The sequence below is a fragment of the Penicillium arizonense genome, assembly GCF_001773325.1.
Source record: "Penicillium arizonense strain CBS 141311 chromosome Unknown PENARI_contig004, whole genome shotgun sequence".
Classification (NCBI taxonomy): Eukaryota; Fungi; Ascomycota; class Eurotiomycetes; order Eurotiales; family Aspergillaceae; genus Penicillium; species Penicillium arizonense.
The window spans coordinates 1,124,447-1,148,363 of NW_019173281.1; the positions used below are offsets into that span (position 1 = coordinate 1,124,447).

The window sequence follows — 23,917 nt, forward strand, 5'->3', positions numbered from 1 at the left end:
TCAAAGACACAAGCCCTGCTATATCAGGCTGCGTCGTATATAAATCCATCAAGCTCCTCAAATGCCTTGTCAAAATCATCGTTAACGATAATCTTATCATAAGCATCCTCTGAATCAGCATATTCCATTTCAATTTTAGCTTGAGCCAGTCTTTTCTCAACATCACGATCGCTCTCAGTGCCACGATTTCTTAGTCGCTCTTCAAGGGCCTGCAGACTGGGCGGTCTAATAAAGATATACCGCGCCTCGAAGCTAGGATTCTCCTTCATCTGCTGGATACCATGCATCTCAATATCGAGCACGACAATCAATCCCTTCGTCGTCTGATTTTCAATAGTCATTTTGCTCGTGCCGTAGTGGTGCCCGCTAAAAAAGGTATGTTCGACGAAGGCATTCTCAGCGATGAGCGACTTGAACTCGTCCTCGCAAACGAAGTAGTATGCTATGCCTTCCACTTCGCCCGGTCGTGGGCTTCGTGTTGTGTGAGAGACAGCCAATGCAAACGTTTCCGGGTGTGTGTTGAAGAGCTTTTGGATCAGGGTTCCTTTCCCGACCCCTGATGGCCCTGATATGACGATGGGTCGACGATCTTGAGGTGCTGTTGGGAGACAGCGTTAGTGTATATTTTTGCTCGTCATCTCATATATGAAACATACAGGACGACATTGCTGAGAGGGGCTATGAAGGTGCTCTAGTTGGCCAGCCTTAATTTTTGTGGTGGAAAGTGGCTTAGAGTCAGAGTTCAGGTATGAGACATTCTATGCAGGGGTATGTCACATACACGCATGGTGAGCTCACAGTGATCCAAGCAATAGAGGAAATCAATCAATATGTCTTGTTTACTGTATAAAACAATACAATCTAGTGAATTTTTTATTTGACAGCCGTAGTAAATAATGCTCATGCCTAAGGCGCAAATCCCATTCCCCACAAAAGCGAGTCCCATCAACATCGAAATATTAGCACATTTCCAGCAAGCCTCTATCCTTTCGAGAGAGCATCACATCTCAATGAATACTACTGCCCAGCATGCCGTAAACTACAATGAGACTCTACGCAAAGTACATTATACCCCGCACCAAGGAAAGAGACATAAAAACTTACGAAGTTCCAGATATCCAACAGCCTAGAGAATGCCCTTGACACATTCGGTCCGTCCTCCAGGCAATATCAAACCATTCTAGGCATGCTAAAGGAATGCCTCCACGATATCGAGAATGAGCGCCAAGTTCAAAACAATGCTCAGGTGGTTGATGCCGACATGCTGAGTCTCGCTATGGGATTCCTCGACATCGGAAAATAGCGATCACTTCTCTGTGGATTTTTCCTCTGCTCCTGATGCTTGATACCCCAATTCTTTATGTTTCTATGTTTTTCTGTGCGATAGATTTTCCTGGCAGCTTGTATATACGGAAACAGCTTGTATATGACAGAAAATCGCCCCTTTTGCGCTGGACAATGATATCTCGAAGCATAGATTTATATCTCTAATTCTATCCCCTAACCTCCCCTTGACAAGGAACAGCCGAACTACGCCAGTGTCAGATATATGACAGCCATTAGTCCAAGACTTATGCATAGTATTGAAAATAATTCATAATTCCATGTATTGACATGTCTCGTATCAGCTGTGCCACAGGAGGAATGGCCGGACGTTTTCGTCGGCAAAGTCAAAGCAGTATCAAGGACATAAATCCAGGCAGGAATTGACAAGAAGTAAAGTCTGACTAGTTCAGTCTCACAAGTCCAAACCCCCAAATAATAGGCAGCCCAAACACCCCATTTTGCCCAAGACAAATGAACAGCCGGTTTTCGGGAATGCCATGCAATAAACTCCATCTATGTAATCGTAAGATATGTCATGATATAGCGTGGTTACTATGTGTAGCCATTCGCCTCGATGTGATAGCTGTCTGCGGGAGAATCCGACACCCCATTTGTGGTATCATCAACGCAGACAATCAGCTGTTGGTTGCCAATGCGGGTCGAGACGGGGGAGGATATTAAATATTTCTTTCACTGTCCCTGGGATTCAAGAGTGATATCGTCCAGTTCAGTCAATTAACGGTTTCTTCTGGTTGCCGACGATGGCTACTCCTAGATGGCTTAGGGCGTTGTGGTCGTTTGGTCGAACGATCGCGGGGAGGGGGAGCATGGGGTTGTCTGGGTTGACGTGGGCGGCGTCTCGGGCAGCTTGCTCGATTGCTTCCATTTCTTCTTTGCAGCCGGCATGGTCGAGGGGACAGACTACAATTGGTTGTCGTATTGTAATGTCTCTTGCGGAGGTAAGGTGGGCCTGTTGATGTCAGTCTTTGGTGAACGTGAAAATAAGGTAACGGGGGACGAACGCGAACAGTGAGATAGTACTCGATCTTATATAGACTTGCAGTGGTTGTGAAGCCGCTCACCCCATATGTTGGAAATGCCGTCCTACTTCGTGGTAGAATTCCCTCTGCATCGCGGAGATCCTTGGCGGGAAACACCAACCCGAGGTTTGTGAGATATCCTGATTGAGGTAATTTGACACCAATGTTTTCCGTCTTCTTGGCCAACACTTTGACTTTCCGTTGGGGCTCGTCGCCTTCGTGATTGAAGATGATTTCTTCGTCGATTCCAATAGTGATCTTACTAATTGTCACTTTGCGAGCCTTACCCATCCAGCTCTCGTTTGGTGATAGTTTGACATAGACACTGACAGGGTCGAGGGGACCGTACGACCAGCGTGGTAATGAAATGGCCAAGGTGACCAAATGATCTGATACCCGTTCCGCGGACTCGGGACGATTGTACATGCCGAACGTGGAGAGTGTATCGTAACGTGCGATGGGAACCGGAAATGTGTATTTGCGTTGTTCTTGTTGTCCTTGCTGCACCATGACTACCATCTCATAGTACGTTTCGGCAGTGCGACTAGGGAGTTGTACGCTGGCTGGGGGTACGCGCCTGGAGGCATCGCGGCCACCACGACCAAAAGGAATAAAGAGCACAAAGGGTAAATCCATAGATATTACTTCCTCGTATTCTCTGCCAGCCGGACATCGGAACAGAAGCATCTCCTTGCCTACGATATCCGTGATCTCTTTCCGCGGAGGAGCCAGGCGCTTCTTTGTGAGGGAGTCGGCTGAAGGGTGAATGGTCTCGCGGCGGAGGAGGGAAATTGTGACGAGTGAAATGTTGACAGGGGCGGTAATGCCGACACAGGGTCGAATCTCGACTTTACCTTCGACTCGAGGCTTGGATACGTCAGTCAATGGCCGTTGAACAGGGGGGGGGGGTCGAACGCCTCGCGAGGTTGTAGTACAGGGCGCTTACCATCGTCGCAGATATGCCCGGATATCCGATCAGGAAGTTGCCATTTGCCGGGCCTGAAACGCGCACGAAGGCGGCCATCTCGATCAAGTTGTGCCTGTCGCACCATGGGCGTGCGGCGGGTGGTCGTGTTGTGGGGTATCTGCGAATCGGCCGGGGGAACCTTTCGCGCGGTTCATAGGGGTTCCGAGAGGTTGGAAGATAACGTCAGGTGTAGAGGGAGTGTGAGGGTGAGTGAAGTGAGTGAAGCTGGGAAGCTGGGAAGCTGAGCTCGCAAGTTGGTGGGGAAGGGTAGAACCCCCAACTTGTAGCCTCAATGTAGATCGACCATTGAACTTATACTTACTGTAGATGTAGAAGATATTACTATATAGTTGATCCTATACTGATTGGAGTATATGCCCAAATGTCTCTATGTCTATGTCTTATGTCTCTCGCCCAATTTGCAACCGATGTCATCATCGTCATCTTACATGAACTGTAGATCACGATCAAGGCGCTTAACAGTTCACTAAACAAATCCACAGTTATGGCAGCTAATCCACCAATTCCAATAGGTATTTTCAATAAAATATATATAATATGTGTACATAGTATCTACAGTATGGTCCCCTGAACCCAAATACCAGGCAAGCTTTGGTTGCCAGTGCAACAGAATGACGCTTTTCTCCACCATTCCCTCCTCCCTCCACATCACTTCACCACCCACCACTACACGCCTAGAACCTGCATCTCTGTTCCATACAGCTACAGCACAACCACAAAATGCCTCCTCGTCGCCGTGCAGGAAACACCACCTCAGCGCAATCGACGCTGTCCTTCGGCAACCGGTCCCGAGTCACCAAGCCAGTCACCAAGCCAACCGACAAAGCGAAGGTCCTCGACTCAACGCCCCCTCTCTCCCAGAAATCGACTTCCGCCACCCCCGAGCCGCAAAATGTATCCGTCAGCCCTGTCGAGCCCTCCAAGGCCCACGTTGCAGAGCTAGCCGTCCGCCCGCAGCCCACAGTCGAAACACCAGCGCCCTCGTCCGAGGAGGATAAGCGGGCCTTGAAGTTGAACAAGCAAGATATCTGGCGGTACTGGCGGGCTCAGGAGGAGAGTCGCAAGGCACCTCGGAGTGAGTTGCTCTGAGGAGTACTGAAGGAGTCACCCGAATGCGAGACTAACTTGTCCCGATAGTTCACCAGCAAGGCATAGATGTGGAGGAGAAGATCCTTCGCCATTTTGATCTGTCCAGCCAGTATGGGGTATGTATTATTTGCTCTTTCGGCAGACCCGACTTGTCTAGGCATCATATCTAACGTCTTGTCCCTAGCCCTGCGTTGGGATTGCTCGTGTCAACCGTTGGAGACGCGCAAACACGTTGAAGCTTAACCCGCCTATTGAAGTCCTAGCTGTCATCCTCAAGGGCAAGGATACCAAGGAACGGGCGTATATCGATGAACTGCTGTCATGAGGACAGGGATACTTTGCTTGGGTACTTTGCATGGGTCCGGAGTTTGGGGAATGTACGATATTAATGAGAAATGAACATTTGGAGCATCCTAGCACTTTGACAACTTTCAACACTTCGAATTTCAATTGCAACTGATAGTCACGTGTAAGATATGGAGGCTCCTTTTGCGTCACCTTGCAATTCTTGGACTTCCCTCCTTGCATGTGAATGCTCGACCGGGGCAGAATAGTCTTCCGTTTTTCTCTTCGATTGAGATAGACAGAATAGCAATGGAAGACAACAAGGACTCAACTGATTATGATTGAGTCCCTGGGCCCTGAACACGCCGATCCCAATTACCAGGAGCCTGCAAGTGACAGGCCGTTAATCCAATCGATCACCGAAGCATACTATATTTATCTCGTCGATATTGGATCAAGGAATTGTTTAACGCCAACTCATTTCGGCTCGGGCTCTGAACATCTTCGAGACCGTGCCTGATACCACCCCGGATTCACACGGCTTGGAGACTCCGCCCCCGCAATCTTATGTCTCTCGACTTGGTCGATCTTGTTATATGACTGTAAAGGTTTCGCTTCGATTGACTTCCACAGTTCACAGACAAATTCGGAAGGGCGCTAGACAAGGGCTTTGCAGCCTTCCGACGCCTCCACAGTCATCATTCGCCTCAGATCGCCTCTTGAGCAGAATGAAGTCTAAGCCTAATGCAGATGTACCCCGTCTAGGTCTATGCGCTCTTTTCCCTGGAAACTCGAAAATGGCTCAACGCCTCTTTGCCAAATTCTTCCAGCCCCCAAGGACATTTGTGCCATGTGATGGCCTTGACCCACGCTCCAGAGGCGAAGCTGCAGACTTGTCCCGCTAAAATGTCTCACTTGGTCGGCTATGGGAGACCCCGCCTGTCCCACTGTGTCTTCGGGGATACAGTGCAGACATCCATGGCAGGTGTGCATCGTACAATCTACCCTGTGGAAGTCAGCGATCACCATATGCAGGTACGGCCTTCCAAGACTCACCTTTGGATGGCTGTGGTTTGGGTATCTCGCTAGCCTATGGATTCTCCGGGCTTTCACAAGTCCGGTCGAACTCTGAAATCGCGGAGTTTCCTTTCAGAATTATTTCCGCTCAGCTAATTGAGACCAACGAGGTCTACAGCATGTTCTTGTGGTTCACATGGTTCCTGACCAGTTCCAAGTCTAAAATGTCCACCTCCTGAGTTTGGGCCCTTCATCCTTCGCTTTAATTTATCTAACAGCGCTGTGCTACCCCAATATTAACCGTATTAACAGAATAAATTAAAACATGCGGATTGTCGGACCACATCCCAAATCGGGATAGTCTGATGCTACGTTCCCCCGGGCCCTGCCGGTATCCAGTCTTTCCCCGGATTTTCCTCTGCTTCTCGACATCTGTCTCACATTACCATATTGCCACCCTCTCTGCTCACTGGACTCGTGGTAATTGACGCAAAGCATCATTGTATTTTAACTCCACACCGCACAATGGCTTGAATCCTGCTTTTCAACCAATCTCCTTGCGTACGGTACTTCCTGCAGTGGGTATCCTGCACAACCCACATATGTGCTACACAACCACTGCCCTATCATTATGTCCCTCGAGGGCAAGGGTCTGGGCTGGGAAGTGGAAATTCAACCCCAATGTCTCCAGCCGGCGTCTGACTAGCTCCGAGTGGGTAGTGCACCACAGATGGACATTGCCACCGGCCCAGCCTTTCCTAGACTGCTTTGTCGACCCTGTCTAGTCCTATCTTGGCAACGCGGGCATACGTACTCTGTACGAGGGCACCAGCATGAGCTAGCCATTTGTTTTCCTCCGTTTATTCGGCTGCGGGAACAGGATCCGGCGTCAGTCTTGGCCATGCAATGAGCGTCCAGGACCCCGGCTCAGTGGTAATTACGGATCTGAGTCAACCGCGGTCTTGCCCTATCTTTTGGTTGAAGGACTCTCCTATTAAGCATGCGGAGACATGTGATGGGGCCACCCATGAACGCTTGGTGCAACCCTGAAAGGGGTTACCCCAATCGTGGAGTATCAGACACAGGCACAGGCGAAGCTTATAAAAGGCCTTTCCCATCCTCTAGGTCTGGATCTCTCTTCTTCTCGACAAGCCATCGCATTCGCTCAACTTGACTGTCGTTTCCAGCACGCTTTTAGAATTATAATCCGGACTTTGTCTTCTATATCTTCAAGATGCAGTTCTCCCACGCTCTCATTGCCCTCGTTGCTGCCACTCTGGCCAACGCTCAGCTGCCCAACGTCCCCGCCTGCTCGGTATGAATTATCACCACGACACAAACACACATCAAAGCATGCCGACTAACAATCACTCTAGCTGAACTGCTTCGTCACTGCCCTGACCACCGATGGCTGCTCCGAGCTGACCGACTTCGCCTGCCACTGCCAGAAGACCTCTCTGGTCAGCACCATCACCCCCTGTGTGCAGAAGGCCTGTCAGGTCTCGGACCAGATCTGTATGTCGACTTCCACTCCCAGTCCACCCAATGATCCAACCCACTAACCCACCCTAGCCGTCTCCAACGCCGTTGTTGAGCAGTGCTCTTCCGCCGGCCACCCCATCGTGGTCCCTCCCATCGAGACCACCTCGGCCTCCAGCAGCTCCTCCGCCTCCGCCAGCGAGACCACCTCCAGCTCCGCCCCGGCTGAGACCAGCGCCACTGCCACTGCCACTGCCAGCGGCAGCTCCAGCGCCTCCGAGTCCTCCTCCGCTACCGGCTCTGCCACCGCTAGCTCCAGCTCCGGCTCCGGCGCCAGCTCCAGCGGCGCTGCTTCTTCCACCCCTCTGGCTACCAAGACTGGCTCTGCCTCTGCCTCTGCCAGCTCCCCTGCCTACACTGGCGCTGCTGCCAACGTCAAGGGCAACATGGCCGGTGTCGCTGTCCTCGCCGCTGCTGCCGCCTACGTCCTGTAATTTTATCTATCCCTAATTTGACCCTGTTCTTGGTCTTCGTGGATCGGCTATCAGCTTTATTGGCTGATTGCATTTGGACGCCTGGATTTGCTTTCCGGATTCTGGGTTTCGGTTTGTGAAGGCTGGAATGGTGTATATCCCTGTATAGTTGCCACGCTTAATACAATCTATGTTGTGCGATGATTCTGATATTGACTTTGATATTGATTCCATTATATTCATGCGAGCTGCGTAGTTCTATGCAACTGATACAGGATTACTTAAAACTATTCTCTGCTGAGGGTGTAGTGATTTCCATACAACCAGAGACTTAGCCCACCCCATTGTATACTCATATCTGAAAGCGATGGTTCCTTGCCATGACAAGCATTTTTGGTCGAGCGACTGGCATTCAATTCATTCGATAACCCAATAATCATAGAATGTTGTTCTTGTGATGTCTATCAGATCACATACGTCTGCATGAGGTATGTCGTGTGGTTGGACGATGACATCAACAAGCATTAGTATTCGGCCTCTAGTCCTATCTCTCTAGACCGAGAAGTCAGCTCCAAGGCTCCCCACAAAATCGAGTATAAATAAACCGTAAATGCCTACCATTCCCTGATCTATACAGAACACTATATAGAACAATGACTTAACTATCCCTTTTCGCTTACGTATAAGACTCAACAACTAAGTTAGTAAAATGAAAACATAATATAAAAAAATCCCCTTTTCGTCCCAGCAGCCGATAGTGATATGCCGACAAGACATTACTGCGTATCCATCGGGTCCAGACCCCCATTTCGAAAAGGGCTACCAAGGTATCTCTCAAAAATCTTCCAGCCATCAGCTGTCATCCTCAGCCGATCAATTATAGTCCCAAGCCACCATGTCGATGGCAGACCGTCGTCTCTAACGACGTCTGCACCAGTAACAGCAGTCACATCATCACCCTTCCAACCATACCTGATGAGGCATTCCTGATATCGGACTATGACCCCTCCCTCCCCATCACGGTCGACAACATGGTTTGTGGCGCTGCGGCAGACTCCTGGGATGAAGAATTCATAAATGTTCTCAAGGAAAAGCTTCATCTGCTCAAGACCACGGATAGTGCCATGGCTGTGGTAGATGACAGCATCCGGAAGAAAAGTTCCCATCATCTTTGAATGATTGAATTCCTCGAACACGAAATTGTGGCGGTTGACGAAGTCGATTGCAGTGGTTCTTTCTTCGGTGGTCACGTCGTGTTTGGTGGAACTGTTGATGGGTGGAAAGTGCCCGTCGACGATAAGTGAAGACATGAGGATAGTCAATTCGAGGTGGAAACTGTATAACTCGCTATTATAGATTCCTTCTGCTCTTCCCTCGCTATTTATATATATATCCCTAAATAGAGTTTCCATTAATGACGCTTTCAATTTATCGAGTTACAGTCCGTGGCCTAGAATTTGCCTGAACCATGTCTTTATAAATATGTTTTGCTGTAACCGGTACTTCCGAAGCAGGTACCCGTGGAAGGAATACACTTAACATGGCAGAGCGTGATCGGTCAGCTCGGCAGTCTAGTACAGTGAGCTAGATTGCTCAAATGCGCTAATTAAAGTCATAATAATAGACTGACGCCAATGATTTAGCGCCTAGGGGGCTAAGCCACATGATACTCAGGGAGCAATTTCATTATTTAAGACTTCAAGGGTGTGCTCAGTTTTATGCAGTGAGTAAAAAGCGGTAAGGGGTGAGCAATAAAAGAAAGGGAAGGATATCTTGCGCGGCCTGATATCCGATGTATATGTTACAGCCAGTAGACGCCGAAGGATAAAGAATGATAAGAAGGCGCCGTGGCATATGAAATCGATATTTCACGGGACCCATAGACGCATGAATCCCCCAACTTCCTGACGGCAGGTCACACAGCTGCCAAAGTTGTTCATCGCAAGACTAACGCGGCAGTCTTCGCAAATGCAGAGACAGCGACAGGGCCAGGTGATGATAGCTCGGGGGCTAGTTTGGCAGACCACACAAGGCGGGCCATTAGGACCAAGACCTGTTGCACCAGACTCCCAAGACGAAGCATCCGCGTTAGGTGAAGTCTCCGCGCGACGGGAGAGGATGAGCTTCTCCAGAATCTCGGATTCTTCATCGGCGGTGGGCTTCCGCCCACTGGACCCGGAGTCCATGGCATTCAGTTGATGCAGACGAGACGAGAAAATGATTTTGGATTTCTCACGTTCAATCTCTTTGTGGTAGCGGCTGCGGGTCATGATCTGGGGACCGTCCTGGTTGGGTTTGAGATGCGCGGCTAGGATGCGGGCTTCTTCTCTGCTTTCCCGGTCACGGGGATCGAGAAGACGGGCGAGGGTGCCCATGTCAAGAAGAGGGTCTTGGAGCCGGACAGATCGTGCCCTGTCTGCGTATGGTTCACGTTGGGTGGGAGTACGACGTCCGTCGTCAGATGGGTAGTCCTCCCATTCCGATCCCGAGGCATTGGTCGACATGGACACCATGCTGGTAGTGTCAAAGTCATCGTCGGCTGTGGGTTGGTAGTCTGAGCTGTGGTCTTGGTTACCCCAGGCACCACCGGATCTCCACCAGCCGTACAACCTGTCGTCTAACCAGCCTTCATCCAGTCCCGATCGCTCCATTTGATTTGTCCGCTCTCGCTTCCTCATTTCTAGCTCAACATCGAAGTCACCGTTCTCGGGAAGTCGGATTTCTCCATCATCAGAGAGGATCCAGAAGTCTAATGTGCGAGATCCGCCGGGCTTGTCAGTCTCGGCCTTTTGTTGACGGTGTTCAATCAGGCGTTTCAGCCACATTGGACGAGCAGTGAATCCCAGTCGGTCAAGCACCGTGCTAAGTCCGAATGCAGCCCAACGCAGGACGAGCAACGAAATAGCACGGAAGAACGAGGCGACGTGCCACAGCCGAATGGATACGCGCACCGCTCCAACTCCGCCAAGCTCGGCCTGGGAGCGAACGGCGCGAGAACCATTCTTTTGTTTCTCAATCTTCTTTTCACGGCCGTAACCACTCTCCCAAGTGGGAGGTTCTTGTGGAAGATCAAAGCTTGCAAAGCCTAGGGCCTCGATCGGCCGAGTGTTGGATTCACTTTGCCAATTTCCATAGGAAGAATACTTCTTCCGAGAAGCTTCGATCTCAGCGAGTCGATCCTCTTCCAGCCAAGTCATGCGCCGCGCGATGACTGCTTTTCCTTCGTTCAAGAAAACGGCTTCGCTCGCAGCGGTGAGAGCGACATAGCCGATCCGAAGCAACGTCGTATAGAAATCCTCGTGTCTATTAATGCGAATGCTGCGGATCTGGTTGGATCCTTGCATATTTTCATGGGCGAGCATGAACCGCTCACGGAGTGAGACGGGCTGTTCATACTCTGGATGCAACGAGAAAGCGGTGATGGTAAGCGCAATTCCATAAATTGTCACACAGACAACGATGCCAAGCAACACAAGTATGTGAGGAATGAACCCGACAATGCAGACAGTTGGGAATTTCAGAACGCCAGTTTCAATGCTGATGGGCGGACCGCCTTCCAAACCCCATAACATGGCTGTCATGAAGCATGCACCCCAAAAGGCAGTATTGAGCAGTCGGTATCTGCTCTGCTTCCCGACAACGTCTAGGAGATGGGATGTAAGGCTGTTACAGCACGATATCAATGCGATGAGTAACAATTCAGGCGTGACATTCATGCGTTCCAAGACTTGCGATCTTGTGAGCATTTGAAGGACCGAGGCTGACGCTTCACCAGATGAACCAGCACTGAGAGGACTTTGTTTTGGAAGACCAAACATGCCCAGTCCGATCGATTTGCTGATCATCGACTCGGCTTCGGCGAATGCAAGCGAATGCTCAAAGATAGACATTCCTGTCTCAGTCATCACAGGCTTTCCTTGCAATGCGCATGACAGAGTTTCGGCAAAATGGCTCCCGCAAAGAAGCAAAAACGTCGGCCACAAGAGGGAAAAGGACCCATATGGAATCGGCGACGAGGTGCCTGCACGGCCCATTTTCACAGCGCTGCAGGACTGTTCGACGGACTCCCATCCCAGAAGCTTGGAACTGAACGAATAAAGAGCGCCCCCATCACTGGAATAGTCGAATATGAGTTGCTTTCCCGGCTTGCCGTATCGAAATGTAGAAAAGTCGGGCGATGTTTGGCACCTAATTCCGCGGAGCAGACTCAGGATTTGGAACACGAAGAGAAGAATAGGGATTAAACGGAGAGCCAGGCGTCTTTCCCAGCCTAGTCGAAGGTGTCGCCGAGTGGATGCATAGATTGTGATGCGGTTGAGAATAAGTGCCTGGAACGATTAGCATCATACACCTCCAACGGTGACAGTCCAAACCTACCTCCACCAAACACGCGAATGACCATAGACTAGTCAGATACCCAAAGAAGCCGCCAACTTTCTTGATAGCACTCAAGAACTCAGCAATGTAGTAGCCGCCTTCCTGGCCTACTCCTCCCGCAGTCCCATCTCCAGCCATATTCGCTGCCGCGTTGGCTGCCGTTGCCACTGCGTCACGCGCTCCGGTAGTCGTGTCTGCTCCGCTCCAAAAGTCCAAGCCTAGGGCATTCATTCCGGAAAATCTGGCGAGCGTTTGAGGAACTGTCCGGAGGGCAAAGGTCTCGGCGTGTTGGAAGGCGCGAAGGGGGGAAGTGAGGATCTGGAGTGGCAACGACGACAATGATGAAGCTTCAGGTAAAGTTGTGGATTCTAAATGCTGCAACAAAGGTGCACTAGACGTGCTGGCCATCGTAGAGGTCTCCACGATCCCAGACATTGTGAGCGTGGGATATGACCCTTATCGCTGATCCGGGGGAGATGCAATCAATGCAGAAGGCCGCCAGTGCATCCGGAAGGCGTGGGATCACGCAAATGGACGTTTTAATACGGGGTTATTGAAACAAGACCGGAGACTACAGAGAGCATCGCTCATGTGAACTGCATCCCGTAGACCGTTATGGTAAGAGCGGACTTTACGGCACTTGGCCTGGCACTTTGGGTATTCCGGGGGCTGAGTCAGCGCCGAGGCTCCCGCGGGGGCAGGCAATGCCGTACTTGGCAGATTGGAGGTAATTGCTGTGCTACCGACTTGTTTATTAAAGGGATTGATATTGAAGAAGACATTGAATAGGTTATGTATTTGCCACTGTTGTGCAATAAGGCAGTTATAACGTTATATACGAGGCCCTATGCTTCGTACTGGCAGCTCTGAGTGGCCAAACTATATTATATCCATCAAAATACGTGATATGTTTCCCTTCATGAAAAACCAAGATCAGTGGTAAGCTGGAAAAGGTGCAATCATTGGGATATTTGTTCTGCCATCCGTTTTAGACGTTTCGACCATAGAGCTAAGGGCCGAACGCATATGCTTAGATGGGGCGGGATTTCTCCCAGAGGATACTCCGTATGGATAGCGCCTTAGAGAAACGAAGATAAACAAGAAACAAGAAACAAGAAAAAATAAACAGTTTCAATGTGGTTAATACCCTGCATTCCATAGAATACATGTCCAGCATAATGCCATAGTGAACCTGCTTTGAGCCAGTCCGAAACTCCCAGTGGTATCTTTGTAAATGAAACGCCGTAGATCGTTGCGCCGTTAATAATTGCAGGGTTGGTAGGAACCGAACCGAGAATACTTGAAGCCCTAGACATCGATAACATTGAGAGACCGAAGGGCATGGTACCACGTACACCTCAAGTATCCAAGTAATCAGCAGCCATCAACAGCTCCAGGCACAATTCAGGCGGGATATCCATGTCCGGAACGTTAGTCTGGTCCTTGTGCTTATCATTGTAGCAAAAGTATTCGCAGACTTTTTCGAGGACGACACCACTGCAAAGAAATCGGGTTAGCATTGATCAAGGCGAGTAAAAATAAAGTAAGAGTCATACGTCATATCATCCAGCACACATCGGCCAGAGATTCCCTCGGAGAATTTGCCTGTGGATGGTTAGTGAAGCCCGAGTACCGGATCCCGAATCTACGTACTGGAGGGGTGCAGCATGCGGCGGATAGTGCCTGAAACACAAGCTGTGCTGCGGGGAAGAATAAATTCAAACCCATCACAAGACACCAGAGTCACATATTCCGACTGTGAGGAATCCATGGTGAAGTCCGTAGTTGCAGGAAGTTGGTGTGGTGGAGAGCGGAAGCCTTTTTGACCTCCGTGAGGTGGTCCGTGCGGAAGCTGCGTGATTTGATATTGAGACAGTTTAATGTATTCTTTTACTTCAGTCAACAGCATATGATGCAAATATGAACAGCTTGGAAGTATCAAGGGCATTCTTGCGACGGAAAGTCTCGTTTAACTGCATTTCACCCGGACAAATATATTCGCACAGCACTGGAAGCTTCAGTCAACAAGCACGACGTCATATCCATCCCAGATCAACCAAACGACTATTCTCATCGTCTCGAACAAACCATAGTAATAGCAATGTACAGTTCCAGCCTGCAAACCGGTTGCTGGGTCGAACATGCATGATCACAGGTGGGACATCGGGCATCGGATTCGCTATCGCCGAAAGATTCCTACAGGAAGGGGCATCATCAATTGTCCTAGTGGGAAGAACTCAAACACGTCTCCAAGAAGCAGCTACCAGACTAGCCTCCTTAACTGGTACATCGGCTGGTCTTGATGAAAGCAACGGCATAGTTGCAACACGCGCCCCAGAGGAGGACATCCAGCAAAGCACGCCAGAAAAGATCCGTCTTCTTGTTGGAGATGTTTCAGAAGCAGGAGGATCATGGGTGCGGGAACTCGAGAAGGAAATGGTATGCATATTTCATATCGCATTAAATTGCAGATATCTAACCCACAACCCAATCCAGGCGAATGTAGACATCCTAGTCAACGCAGCCGGAATCTCCATATCAAACATCTTGCCCAGGTCCGAGCTGGAGGATATCTCCAAGACATTGCGCACAAACCTCGAAGGCGCAATGATCACCTCACGAGCATTAATGCGCGCCTCGATTCGCAACCGGATGCGCAATCGAAATGATCCAGCTGCCGGGAACAGACCTTCAAAGTGCATTATTAACGTTTCTTCGTTGCTAGCCATCAAGGGTGGAACTGGTGCGGTTCCGTATGCGGCCTCTAAGGCTGGTCTGTTGGGGTTGACTCGGTCTTTGGCTGTTGAGGCGTCGGCTTCATTGAAGGATATTGTGATTCGGTCGAATGCGATTGTGCCGGGTTATATTGAAACGCCCATGATTGCAGGTATGCTGGTGCTATTCTTCATTCTTTGGGAGCTTGCTTACGTTGATGTAGATTTCACACCTGGAGAAATGAGCAGGCTGAAGGATCTCATTCCTCTTCATCGATTTGGAGATCCGCGCGAGATTGCCGATGCTGCTGTTTTCTTGGCGCAGAATGAATATGCGAATAATTGTGTGCTTAATATCGATGGTGGTTTGAGTGCTGTTTAGCTGCATAAAACTACTATAAATGCTAAAATGTACTTTTATGAAATGTCTGCAGCCCGGTACACCCTAGGAAAAGCGCTACCCATGCCAACAACTCATGGTTCATCCAAAATGTATTCCTGTCCGTATCTAAACTTGTTCGCCAGAAGGAAAGCTTGGACACTGCTTTTTGCAATTCAAAGAAAGTTCGCCTTTATGCCATATGGTACAGGGTGTCCGACGGAAAAGAAAAAAGAAAATCGTAAGAGCACGAATGAGAAGACCCCCCAATAAGACCCAGGAGACCAAAGACAAACCACGGTCTGCATTGTGAGATCAGACGGGGAGTTTTCTTGCGGCGGCATTTAATCATCGATCAAGATGGCCCCCTCGTCGTCGTCATCAAGAACGATAGGTCCGTTGCTATCCACGCCAGGCACGAATCCACTAGCGACGCGTTTGGAATTGTGCTCGTTGGTCAGGTCACTTGAGCCCTCTCTCTTGCGCTTTCCAGTCACAGTCTCACCATTGGTAGATGCCGCGGGTTCGGAACTTCGTTGCGCTGCCGTCTGAGGCTCGGCTTGCAGGGGAATATCGATCATTTCCTGCAGCTTTGCAGGCTTGCTATCCTTGACCTCCATGGCATCATCGGGAGAGGGTCTAGATCTGAGCGCCAATTAGCGGATAAACCATGGGAGATGGTTGTTGGAGAAACCTACTTTTCAAGGATGATGATCTCGATGTCGACACGCGCGTCTTCCTCGCTATAATCCGTCACAGTGAGGAAGGAATTCTGTCCGATGCCGAAATGCGAAAACTTCTTCTCCAAGTTGTCATCTAATTCACCGTCACCCGCGTAGATCTCTTCACTGCCATGGGTAATGGAGATATCCTTGCCATAACCCAGCTCCATTTGGAGAACGCCTTCCACTAGATCATTCACAGTTGCCAGGTCGGGGTCAGCTTCCACTCGGACCTGAAGCAACGAACAGACGGGGCAATTGGGATTTGGGGGATTCAAAGACTCCGAATTGATGGCGCGAGCACCGGACCTCTCTAGGAACACCTTTCAACACGATTTGTTAGCTTGGGGTGGCAGTGAGAGGGAGTTAGAAGTCTTACTGTCTTGGCATGCGCCATATCCTGCTGCAGTACCTTGAATGACTGAAGCACACAGAGCCCAGCCGTCATCGCATTTGTGGTAGCAATGGCCGGGATAATGTTGCCCGCCATTTCTGCAATAATTTTCAGCTGTGGCCACACTGATGGGACTAACGTAGGATGAACTCACGCTTAATGTCGAATTTGGATTTGGTTTCAATGTGGAAGATAATGGCTCGGAGATTCGCTGTCGCCGCAACGAAGTCCAAGGTATCCACATCATCTTTGTCGAATGTCAAGATCGGGGGCTGGTCTCCGGTTGGCTCAGCCCGTAGTTCCTTGAGGCGATTGCTCAGCCGATTGAAGCTGCAACGCGAGTTAGTCTCCACCTGATGCTGGGGATCACATTGGATTCCTACCTATCCCGGAAAACAGCGAAGTTTTCCTCAATGGTCCATGCTTCTTGGTCTTTCGTAGCAATGGCAGGATCAATGGACGAGAGCGTCTGGTCGAGGGTATCAAAGTCAAGCAACTGGGGTTGCTGACGTGTCTTCCACATATCCTTCATGCTTCTCAGGCGTTCAATATCCTTACCAAAGACCTTTTGGAAAACCTTTCGGTATCCTTCGTCGGTTCCCAGTGCTTCTCGGAGCTCCCGCATGTCGAATGCCTCCTTGCGCAGTTCCGCAATCTCGGTTGCTAGATTAACATCAGTCTGGTCCTGCATGTGTAAGATCATATTGAACAAACCATTGTCCGTGTTTTCATCATTTTGGATGTCTGCAGCTTCGTCTTCACTATTGCCGAACAGCTCTCTTTTCACCAGTTAGTATCCACGAGAGGTGAGTAGGTACTTCATTCTTACGGTAGAAGCCAGCTCTTCGCCCAAACAATGCAATGAATCGGCTGTGAGGGTGTGCTGCGAATGGTACAAATGGCAAACGTCTTCGGTACTTCTTTCGGGGTACAGTCATAGCACTCCGTTTCACCCTAGTGTATTCTGCAGTCAGTAACGTCCACATCTGATAGACAATGCGCTGCAAATCTTGCGCACCTTCCGGATCACCTGAACCTGCCCATTGAAACCTGTAGTTCCACTCTCAATGAGGGGCACTCCAGCCGCGAGACACATACGGTTGACATGGCGCCGCGCGGCGAGATTGTCTAGCGCATTGAAAACGACCGTGAAGCTTTGAAACCATGCGTGACTAAATTGCTTATCCATGATATTGTCGTGGTAGGCCTCGAGCTTGGCGTCAGGTCGGAACTTTTGCGCAACTTCCTTGGCCACCTAGATGACAATTCCATAAGTCAGTAAGCCGTTCTCATTATCACTGGAGCCTTCACTTCATGCGAATGCGCGGCGCGGGATACCGGAGGGTTTGTAAGGGAGCGGCGCGATCACGCGGGGAAGTCGATAGGACGTACCAGAGCCTTGGATTTCTTGATATGCTCATGACGGAAGAGAAATTGTCGGTTTAGGTTGCTCAGATCGATTGTATCCAGATCGACGATGTGGATCTCGCCAAACCCGGTCAGGACGAGGTTTTTGAGCAGCTCACAGCCGATCCCGCCAGCGCCGACGAGCAAGACACGAGACTAGAGGGACGAAGGAAATGTCAGCATGTAATCGTGAGAGTGTGTAGTATTAACGAGTAATGCGCGCCAGGGCTGTCCATACCGTCTTGACCATGGTGGTCAGGTCCGCCCCCAAGGACCGCTTCACGGAGCTGTCCCGCATGATGGAGCAAAAGAGGGTCGTGATCAGAGTCTGGTGTCTAATTGATCAAAAGAACATGTCGCGTTGCGAAGGAGAAATCGAAAAGGCAGGTGGCAAGGTGAAAAAGGTGACAAAGTCACGGCAGCAAGTGAAGGAAGAAAAGGGAAAGGAAGCGCTGCTTAGAACCGGAAACGTTGTGAGGCTGATGACGGCACGAATCTGGGGAAACCACCACGATGCAATTCTTCTTCTTCTTCTTCTTCTTCTTCTTCTTCTTCTTCTAAGTTACTACTACTACTACTTCTTCTCCTTTCTACTCTCTGATTAACAATATCGCTAAGCGGAAATTAACTGTGATCGCGATTGTCATCGTATTCCAGGCCTACCCATCTCCGACATTTTGCATCTATCATTCCCGTTCCAAAAGGGCAACCATAACACTCTTATATACAACTCTGGTTCTCTAAACTGAAGCCTTGGATATTGTTATTGTTCTCACGCTTACAGTGTTCCTATCCATGTCTGCATAGTGAATCAGCATAGCGTTACTTTATACCTGCATGATCTACAATACTTAGCTCTAGCGCGCCAAATGAACCTGTACCACATCCAAGTTACTTTACTCCCAAACAAAGCAGTATACCCTAACTATCAAACCATTTACTATTCACGTATAGAACATATAAGGGCCAGTTAAGAGTGGCCATTACCCCTGCTTACATAATCTTGACTCTATCCAAAGGCCATCGGGTCGAATTTTCGGTGTGGCGAGAGAACACTTGGGAAGATCACTCGAGGGATTTCTTGATCAAATAGTCCCTACGTTCATTTCTATTTCCAGACTACATCCAAGGATTCAACCAAGTCTCCCGGGGTGGACAGGATATCTACCCTGATCGCGTGGTTGACTCACCGCAGAATCCCCTGAATTGATATAAAGGGGATACTTCGATCATTTGCATCTTTCCACCCACATATCAATTGTTTCAGACTCACAAGAAGTGACACATCATGCCTTCAAGAGATCCGATCCCAGCTCAAAAAAACGAGCAGGTGGAAGTGAACTCCGATGATGAAGCAGACCCCGAGCTGGTAGAGCTCCTCCGCCAGCATCTCGGACTAGGCGGCGGGCAAGCCAAGAATGCACCACCAGAGACTAGGGTGTTGGAGGGTGCGCAATATGTCTTTGACAATGCCATTGATGTGGCAGTGAGCCGCGAATTCACCAAGGAAGCCGCCGAAACGATATGGCGTTTGATGCAGAAGAAAGAGTACTCCACACAGACTTGGTCAGAGCATGAATTACACCCCCAAACTAAGGATGAGAGTACTGTTGAGTTCATATTTACGATGGACTTGTTGAATTTCAGTTTCTGGTCTGATGAGGAAGAGGAGCCTAAGCGTTTCTGCGTTGAGTATCGTGGCAAGGTCTGGACGGGATACTGGAGTCTCGTTGCTATTTTGCAGAGAGCTTTGGATGAAGGTTGGTTCACGGAGATCATTTAGTTGATAGGACAAGGTCTAACTGAAAGCTCGCAGATATCCCAATTACAACCCCTGACTTCTGGGTGGATGAAGGGAGATGTACCGAGGAACTGCTTCGACATGTTTTCCGGTCAGCAACAGATGAAGAGATTCCTATGTTTAAGGAACGTGTGCAGTGCCTGCGCGAAGCAGGTGAAGTTCTTTGTGATGTATGGCTTCAATTACGAGTTTCTTCAAGACGATATACTGATTATAGTATAGGAATTTGGAGGCAGCTTCGCAAACTGCGTCGACAGTGCCAACTTCTCAGCCGCAGGACTGGTAAACATCCTAACAGAAAACTTCTCTTGTTTCCGCGATGAGGCAATCTTCCACGGAAAGAGAGTACGTCTCTACAAGCGTGCGCAGATCTTAGTTGCCGATCTCTGGGCCTGCTTCAACGGCGAAGATTTTGGTGAATTCCATGATATCGATAAGATCACCATGTTCGCAGGTAAGCTGCTTCATCTATGCGATCTCCTTTCACAGGTGAACCTAACATATACGCCAGACTACCGCATCCCCCAGATGCTCCACCAACTAAACTGCATTCGCTACGCCCCCAAGCTAGACAGCCACATCCGTGACCGGAAACCCATCGAGCCAGGCTCAAACTGGGAGATTGAGCTCCGAGGAACGAGTATTTGGTGTGTGGAGTTGATCAAGCGGGAGATTGAAAGACGACACCCCGAGGTCAAAATGAGCGGCAAAAAGCCGCCTACTAAGCACCTTCCTGCACCGAGTGAAGTTGAAGTTAATGAGACGGACGAAACGGAAGGAAAAGCGGTCGCTGAGACTGACCAGCGCAAGACTTATGGCGTTAATGCCATCCTCATCGATTTCTTCTTGTATGATACGATGAAGAGCCTGGAGGCGGAGAACAACGAGACTATCCCTCACCACCGGACGAGGAGCATTTGGTATTGAGTATTGGGATAGAGCACCTTGGATTTTTGGCGCATTTGGCGCATGGATTCGGGTTGGCACATTTTGCATTGTGACTTGGAATATTTTGGTTGCTCTGGGAGCGACAGCATTTAGATACAGGACATAGACATTGCGGTGGACTGGACTAGTTAGAACAGGGCGAAGTCATTTTGCTGGTTATGGGATTCATGGGAATTCTAAAAGCACATTTGGATTCATATCTTAGGGTATCAGTTAAACGAACAGCCTGCACCTCCTTCATAATCGAACAATCTTGGGTAGTATACATGTAATCAGGCAGCAGCCCCTTGGATGCGAGCCATGATATCCGCCTTCCACTCTACAAAATCCTCCTGGCGGTCATCGCTCAACCAGTCGACACGGTCTTGCATCATTGTGCCGAGGCCTGGCAAAAGGCCACCTCGCGGAGCGGAGTCAGACTTCGAACGAGCCCCTTCGCCAGCAGTTGAACGCTTTGGCAGCTTGACACCTCTAAGTGCAGCATCTTCCTCGTCAATATCCTGATAGGACTTGCCTTCCTCATCGTCGCCAAACAGCTGGCCAGCATAGGGAATGTTCTCAAACCATTCCTGGCCATTTGCCCACCCTTGCTCCATGATCAGAGCGATCCACTGGTCAACGTCATCGCGGTGTCTGCGGTCATTAGCCTTGAGTCCAAGACTGTTCAATGCTGTCTGGCGCATTTCAATGAATGTTTTCTTGTCCATTTTCTGTGCTTCGACACCTTGTGCTCCATCAGGCCCGGGGTTGCGGCGACGAGCTAGGACAAGGAAGTAAACAGCAACAGTCATGGCATAGACCAGTTCTTTGAAGTCATCATCTTTCTCAGAGGCCCGGATGGACACGATGGGCTCCAGGAAGTCCAATGTCTCCTCGTCCCATCCCTCTTCATCAATGGACATGCTCGATGTGTGATAGAGAATGGAGGAGACGCCAGAGAAGATATGTGGAGGCAAAGTCCTTGAGATAGGCGGCCGTGACCATGAGTTTGTACGCGGTGCAGGAGTCGACAGAATCTTGCATACGGTCCGAATGGCAGTCATAACCCAGGCCGGGGCATCGGGGATGCTAGTTGACCCAGTAAGATCCATGGGCCGGGATGTTGAAGACTTCTTCGCCAACTTCGAGGGACTGGCGAGGTTGTTCGCCGTACTCATGCTTCTCTTTAGCGGGGTGGACTTCGAAGGTGAGTGCTGGAGCCCTCGAGGTGTCGGTGCTACCATCTTTGTTGGGCTGTTCCTAGCCGCCGTCCCCTTCGTTGGTGTCGTCTGTGTCGAGCCAGCACGGGATGGTGTTCCCGGAGCTGAACCACTTACTGAACGCCTGAGACCAGCTGAGCTGGCCGTTAGGGATCGATCGAGATATGTATAAAGCTTCTTGTAGATGCGTGGGGGACATGGCGCATGTCCCAATAGTGGAGGGAGTTTGAGGGTTCTGCTCAATCTATGGATACAAAACGAAAGCAATTAGTACCCAATGAGCGAACGTAGAATGGGTGAGCTCGAAATACCTTCTGCAAGCAATTTCCGCACAAGCGTAGGGCCGTGCGATTTCCTCCTCGGGCTTCAGGCTGCTCGAAAAGCTCCGAGACTGCGCGACTAGAGACATCGCATAACTCAGAAGCTCCTGCGGAAGGTCATTGGCATGTGTCGGCACCAATGTGCCAAGGGCCTGCTCGACCGGCCGGTTGTTCATTGTTCGTTGTCGGATGATGAGCGGGATGTGATTCGGCGCTATCAGTGCGTGAGGAGGGGCAATTACGAAGAAGTAGTAGTCTATCGTATGGTATGCTGGAAGGTTTGGAGCTATCGAACGTCCTGAAGGGCCAATTTGCATGAATTGAAGGGATCAAACTGACAATAAACATCAGCGCCTTGCCCGGCGCATCGACAAGAAAATGCTGACTCAGCACCATATCGGCCGGGGATCTCAACGCCGCATCTGATCAACTTTCTTTCTCGCCCACGCTAAAGTTGCTCAATTCCCTCAAAGATGTCTGTCACTGTAAGTTTGCAGATAATCCGCAACTGCGCATGGTCTAAATTCCCTCTTGTCCTTGTCCTAGCGCTGACCAACTTTCATAGTTGCATACAACCCAAGGCGACTTGAAGGTCGAGCTTTTTTGCGAAGCTGTTCCCCAAACCGCAGAGAACTTCCTTGCCCTCTGCGCGTGCGGCGCATACAACGACACACCGTTCCATCGCTTGATCCCGGGATTCATGATTCAAGGCGGAGACATCTCCCTCGGCGCAGCCGCGAAACAGCAAGACTCCACCAAACCCATGCTCGACTTCGAGATTCCCAAAGGCGGCACATCCATCTATCACCCAACAGCATTGAACCAAGAAATCCACCTCCCTTCACTACGCCACAACGCACGAGGCATCTTGTCCATGGCATCTCGCCCGGTGAAAGATGGAACAGCGCCAGGATCCCAGGGCGCTACGGGCGCCACGATTAACGGAAGCCAATTCTTCATTTCATTCGTGCCAGCTCCTCACCTGGATGGGGCCAGCACTGTGTTCGGAAAGGTGTTGAACCTGAGCCCGCAGGATGAGGGCGGTGATGTTCTCACGAAGCTCGAGAAGGCACATGTTAAAGTTGATAAGAAGGGCAAGGTCTCCCAGCCTAAGGAAGGTGAAGATTTTGAAGAGTTCCGGATCAACCGCGTTACGATCCATGCCAATCCGTTTGCGAAGTGAGCATTTTGACGCAATACGTGGGCGGCCATTAAGGCTCTACGGGTTTCAAAGTCCAAGGCCCATGAGCTGCGATGTGGATGGACATAGATCCCCGTCTTCAAGCTTGAACCGCTCCGATATTCCTTTTCGTGCAGACGGTGAACACACTGGGCACTCGGCCCTACAGCCATTTTGCCTCCCGGCGTCATCTCCAGTAGCTCTCCAGGACAGCTTCACCCGACACCCTATAATATCGCAAGACATGGGCCGTTATACAAGAACTCCTGCTCCTGTGTATGCTGGAGTGACTTTTATACCCTCTCTCACGTGAGCAGAACCCCGGAATAAGTGCTGTCCACGGAGGCCAGTGCAATGATAAAATCTACAATTATCACGAGGATAACGGGAAATGACATTTAATAGCGTTCAGAATCTTTATATTTACTCTTCTTCATCAATGGACTGATACCATGAAGAACCAACAACATATAGTATTTCGGTAGCGTCGCCAAGTCGAAGCCTCATTTTGGCAACATCAACAAGCAGCTTCCATCAATTTGAATTATGGATAGATAACAATAAAAAAGAAAAATCCGAAAGTCTATCATACGAAGGCCACAATCATCAAGTCATCAAAAACATCTGGGGCCCTCGAATATATCAAGTCTATTCCAATCCTCAAGATGTAAACGAGAATATGCAGAGGGCATTGGAAGAGGATTTTCTCGGCGAGGAAGTGGGAACCGTCAGATAGATTGTGCCCTGTACCGCGGTTTTAGCACCTTACTTTCATTGAG

At 49.8% G+C, this 23,917-nt stretch overlaps 13 protein-coding genes across 13 annotated transcripts; 6 read left to right on the forward strand and 7 right to left on the reverse strand.

Moving 5' to 3' along the window:
- Positions 1 to 23: 23 nt before the first annotated feature.
- PENARI_c004G00043 (guanylate kinase) lies at positions 24 to 666 on the reverse strand (the record flags this gene model as incomplete). Its single annotated transcript, XM_022628867.1, has 2 exons — positions 24 to 598; positions 657 to 666. The coding sequence occupies 2 exons, from the start codon at positions 664 to 666 to the stop codon at positions 24 to 26; spliced, it is 585 nt and encodes a 194-aa protein (XP_022490950.1).
- Positions 667 to 1,010: 344 nt separating this feature from the next.
- PENARI_c004G12537 (uncharacterized protein) lies at positions 1,011 to 1,303 on the forward strand (the record flags this gene model as incomplete). The annotated part of the gene is made up of 2 exons (XM_022629513.1): positions 1,011 to 1,061; positions 1,115 to 1,303. 2 exons carry the CDS (start codon positions 1,011 to 1,013, stop codon positions 1,301 to 1,303), a joined length of 240 nt encoding a protein of 79 aa, XP_022490943.1.
- Positions 1,304 to 2,053: 750 nt separating this feature from the next.
- PENARI_c004G06264 (arrestin C-terminal domain-containing protein) lies at positions 2,054 to 3,390 on the reverse strand (the record flags this gene model as incomplete). The annotated part of the gene is made up of 3 exons (XM_022629188.1): positions 2,054 to 2,296; positions 2,349 to 3,233; positions 3,313 to 3,390. 3 exons carry the CDS (start codon positions 3,388 to 3,390, stop codon positions 2,054 to 2,056), a joined length of 1,206 nt encoding a protein of 401 aa, XP_022491102.1.
- A 684-nt stretch (positions 3,391 to 4,074) lies between these two features.
- PENARI_c004G03078 (putative DNA polymerase delta subunit 4) lies at positions 4,075 to 4,768 on the forward strand (the record flags this gene model as incomplete). The annotated part of the gene is made up of 3 exons (XM_022629014.1): positions 4,075 to 4,429; positions 4,492 to 4,559; positions 4,628 to 4,768. 3 exons carry the CDS (start codon positions 4,075 to 4,077, stop codon positions 4,766 to 4,768), a joined length of 564 nt encoding a protein of 187 aa, XP_022491197.1.
- A 2,211-nt stretch (positions 4,769 to 6,979) lies between these two features.
- On the forward strand, positions 6,980 to 7,718 carry PENARI_c004G07152 (CFEM domain-containing protein; the record flags this gene model as incomplete). Its single annotated transcript, XM_022629227.1, has 3 exons — positions 6,980 to 7,060; positions 7,122 to 7,260; positions 7,318 to 7,718. 3 exons carry the CDS (start codon positions 6,980 to 6,982, stop codon positions 7,716 to 7,718), a joined length of 621 nt encoding a protein of 206 aa, XP_022490704.1.
- A 755-nt stretch (positions 7,719 to 8,473) lies between these two features.
- PENARI_c004G02284 (uncharacterized protein) lies at positions 8,474 to 9,007 on the reverse strand (the record flags this gene model as incomplete). Its single annotated transcript, XM_022628973.1, has 1 exon — positions 8,474 to 9,007. One exon carries the CDS (start codon positions 9,005 to 9,007, stop codon positions 8,474 to 8,476), a length of 534 nt encoding a protein of 177 aa, XP_022491112.1.
- Positions 9,008 to 9,565: 558 nt separating this feature from the next.
- PENARI_c004G09450 (putative ubiquitin-protein ligase (Asi3)) lies at positions 9,566 to 12,509 on the reverse strand (the record flags this gene model as incomplete). The annotated part of the gene is made up of 2 exons (XM_022629343.1): positions 9,566 to 12,025; positions 12,075 to 12,509. The coding sequence occupies 2 exons, from the start codon at positions 12,507 to 12,509 to the stop codon at positions 9,566 to 9,568; spliced, it is 2,895 nt and encodes a 964-aa protein (XP_022490931.1).
- Positions 12,510 to 13,432: 923 nt separating this feature from the next.
- On the reverse strand, positions 13,433 to 13,845 carry PENARI_c004G00444 (elongin C; the record flags this gene model as incomplete). Its single annotated transcript, XM_022628883.1, has 3 exons — positions 13,433 to 13,571; positions 13,631 to 13,679; positions 13,728 to 13,845. 3 exons carry the CDS (start codon positions 13,843 to 13,845, stop codon positions 13,433 to 13,435), a joined length of 306 nt encoding a protein of 101 aa, XP_022491093.1.
- A 374-nt stretch (positions 13,846 to 14,219) lies between these two features.
- On the forward strand, positions 14,220 to 15,170 carry PENARI_c004G01295 (SDR family NAD(P)-dependent oxidoreductase; the record flags this gene model as incomplete). The annotated part of the gene is made up of 2 exons (XM_022628931.1): positions 14,220 to 14,513; positions 14,571 to 15,170. 2 exons carry the CDS (start codon positions 14,220 to 14,222, stop codon positions 15,168 to 15,170), a joined length of 894 nt encoding a protein of 297 aa, XP_022491032.1.
- A 341-nt stretch (positions 15,171 to 15,511) lies between these two features.
- Positions 15,512 to 17,988, reverse strand: PENARI_c004G07692 (E1 ubiquitin-activating protein ubaB; the record flags this gene model as incomplete). Its single annotated transcript, XM_022629248.1, has 10 exons — positions 15,512 to 15,812; positions 15,866 to 16,212; positions 16,269 to 16,381; positions 16,438 to 16,613; positions 16,667 to 16,946; positions 16,998 to 17,062; positions 17,113 to 17,237; positions 17,302 to 17,538; positions 17,676 to 17,846; positions 17,929 to 17,988. 10 exons carry the CDS (start codon positions 17,986 to 17,988, stop codon positions 15,512 to 15,514), a joined length of 1,875 nt encoding a protein of 624 aa, XP_022490883.1.
- Positions 17,989 to 18,978: 990 nt separating this feature from the next.
- On the forward strand, positions 18,979 to 20,418 carry PENARI_c004G05556 (queuosine 5'-phosphate N-glycosylase/hydrolase; the record flags this gene model as incomplete). The annotated part of the gene is made up of 4 exons (XM_022629142.1): positions 18,979 to 19,450; positions 19,507 to 19,661; positions 19,714 to 19,945; positions 20,003 to 20,418. The coding sequence occupies 4 exons, from the start codon at positions 18,979 to 18,981 to the stop codon at positions 20,416 to 20,418; spliced, it is 1,275 nt and encodes a 424-aa protein (XP_022490773.1).
- A 293-nt stretch (positions 20,419 to 20,711) lies between these two features.
- PENARI_c004G04848 (uncharacterized protein) lies at positions 20,712 to 22,134 on the reverse strand (the record flags this gene model as incomplete). Its single annotated transcript, XM_022629111.1, has 2 exons — positions 20,712 to 21,882; positions 21,950 to 22,134. 2 exons carry the CDS (start codon positions 22,132 to 22,134, stop codon positions 20,712 to 20,714), a joined length of 1,356 nt encoding a protein of 451 aa, XP_022490850.1.
- Positions 22,135 to 22,431: 297 nt separating this feature from the next.
- cyp5 (uncharacterized protein) lies at positions 22,432 to 23,141 on the forward strand (the record flags this gene model as incomplete). Its single annotated transcript, XM_022629165.1, has 2 exons — positions 22,432 to 22,443; positions 22,524 to 23,141. The coding sequence occupies 2 exons, from the start codon at positions 22,432 to 22,434 to the stop codon at positions 23,139 to 23,141; spliced, it is 630 nt and encodes a 209-aa protein (XP_022491254.1).
- Between the last annotated feature and the right edge of the window lie 776 nt (positions 23,142 to 23,917).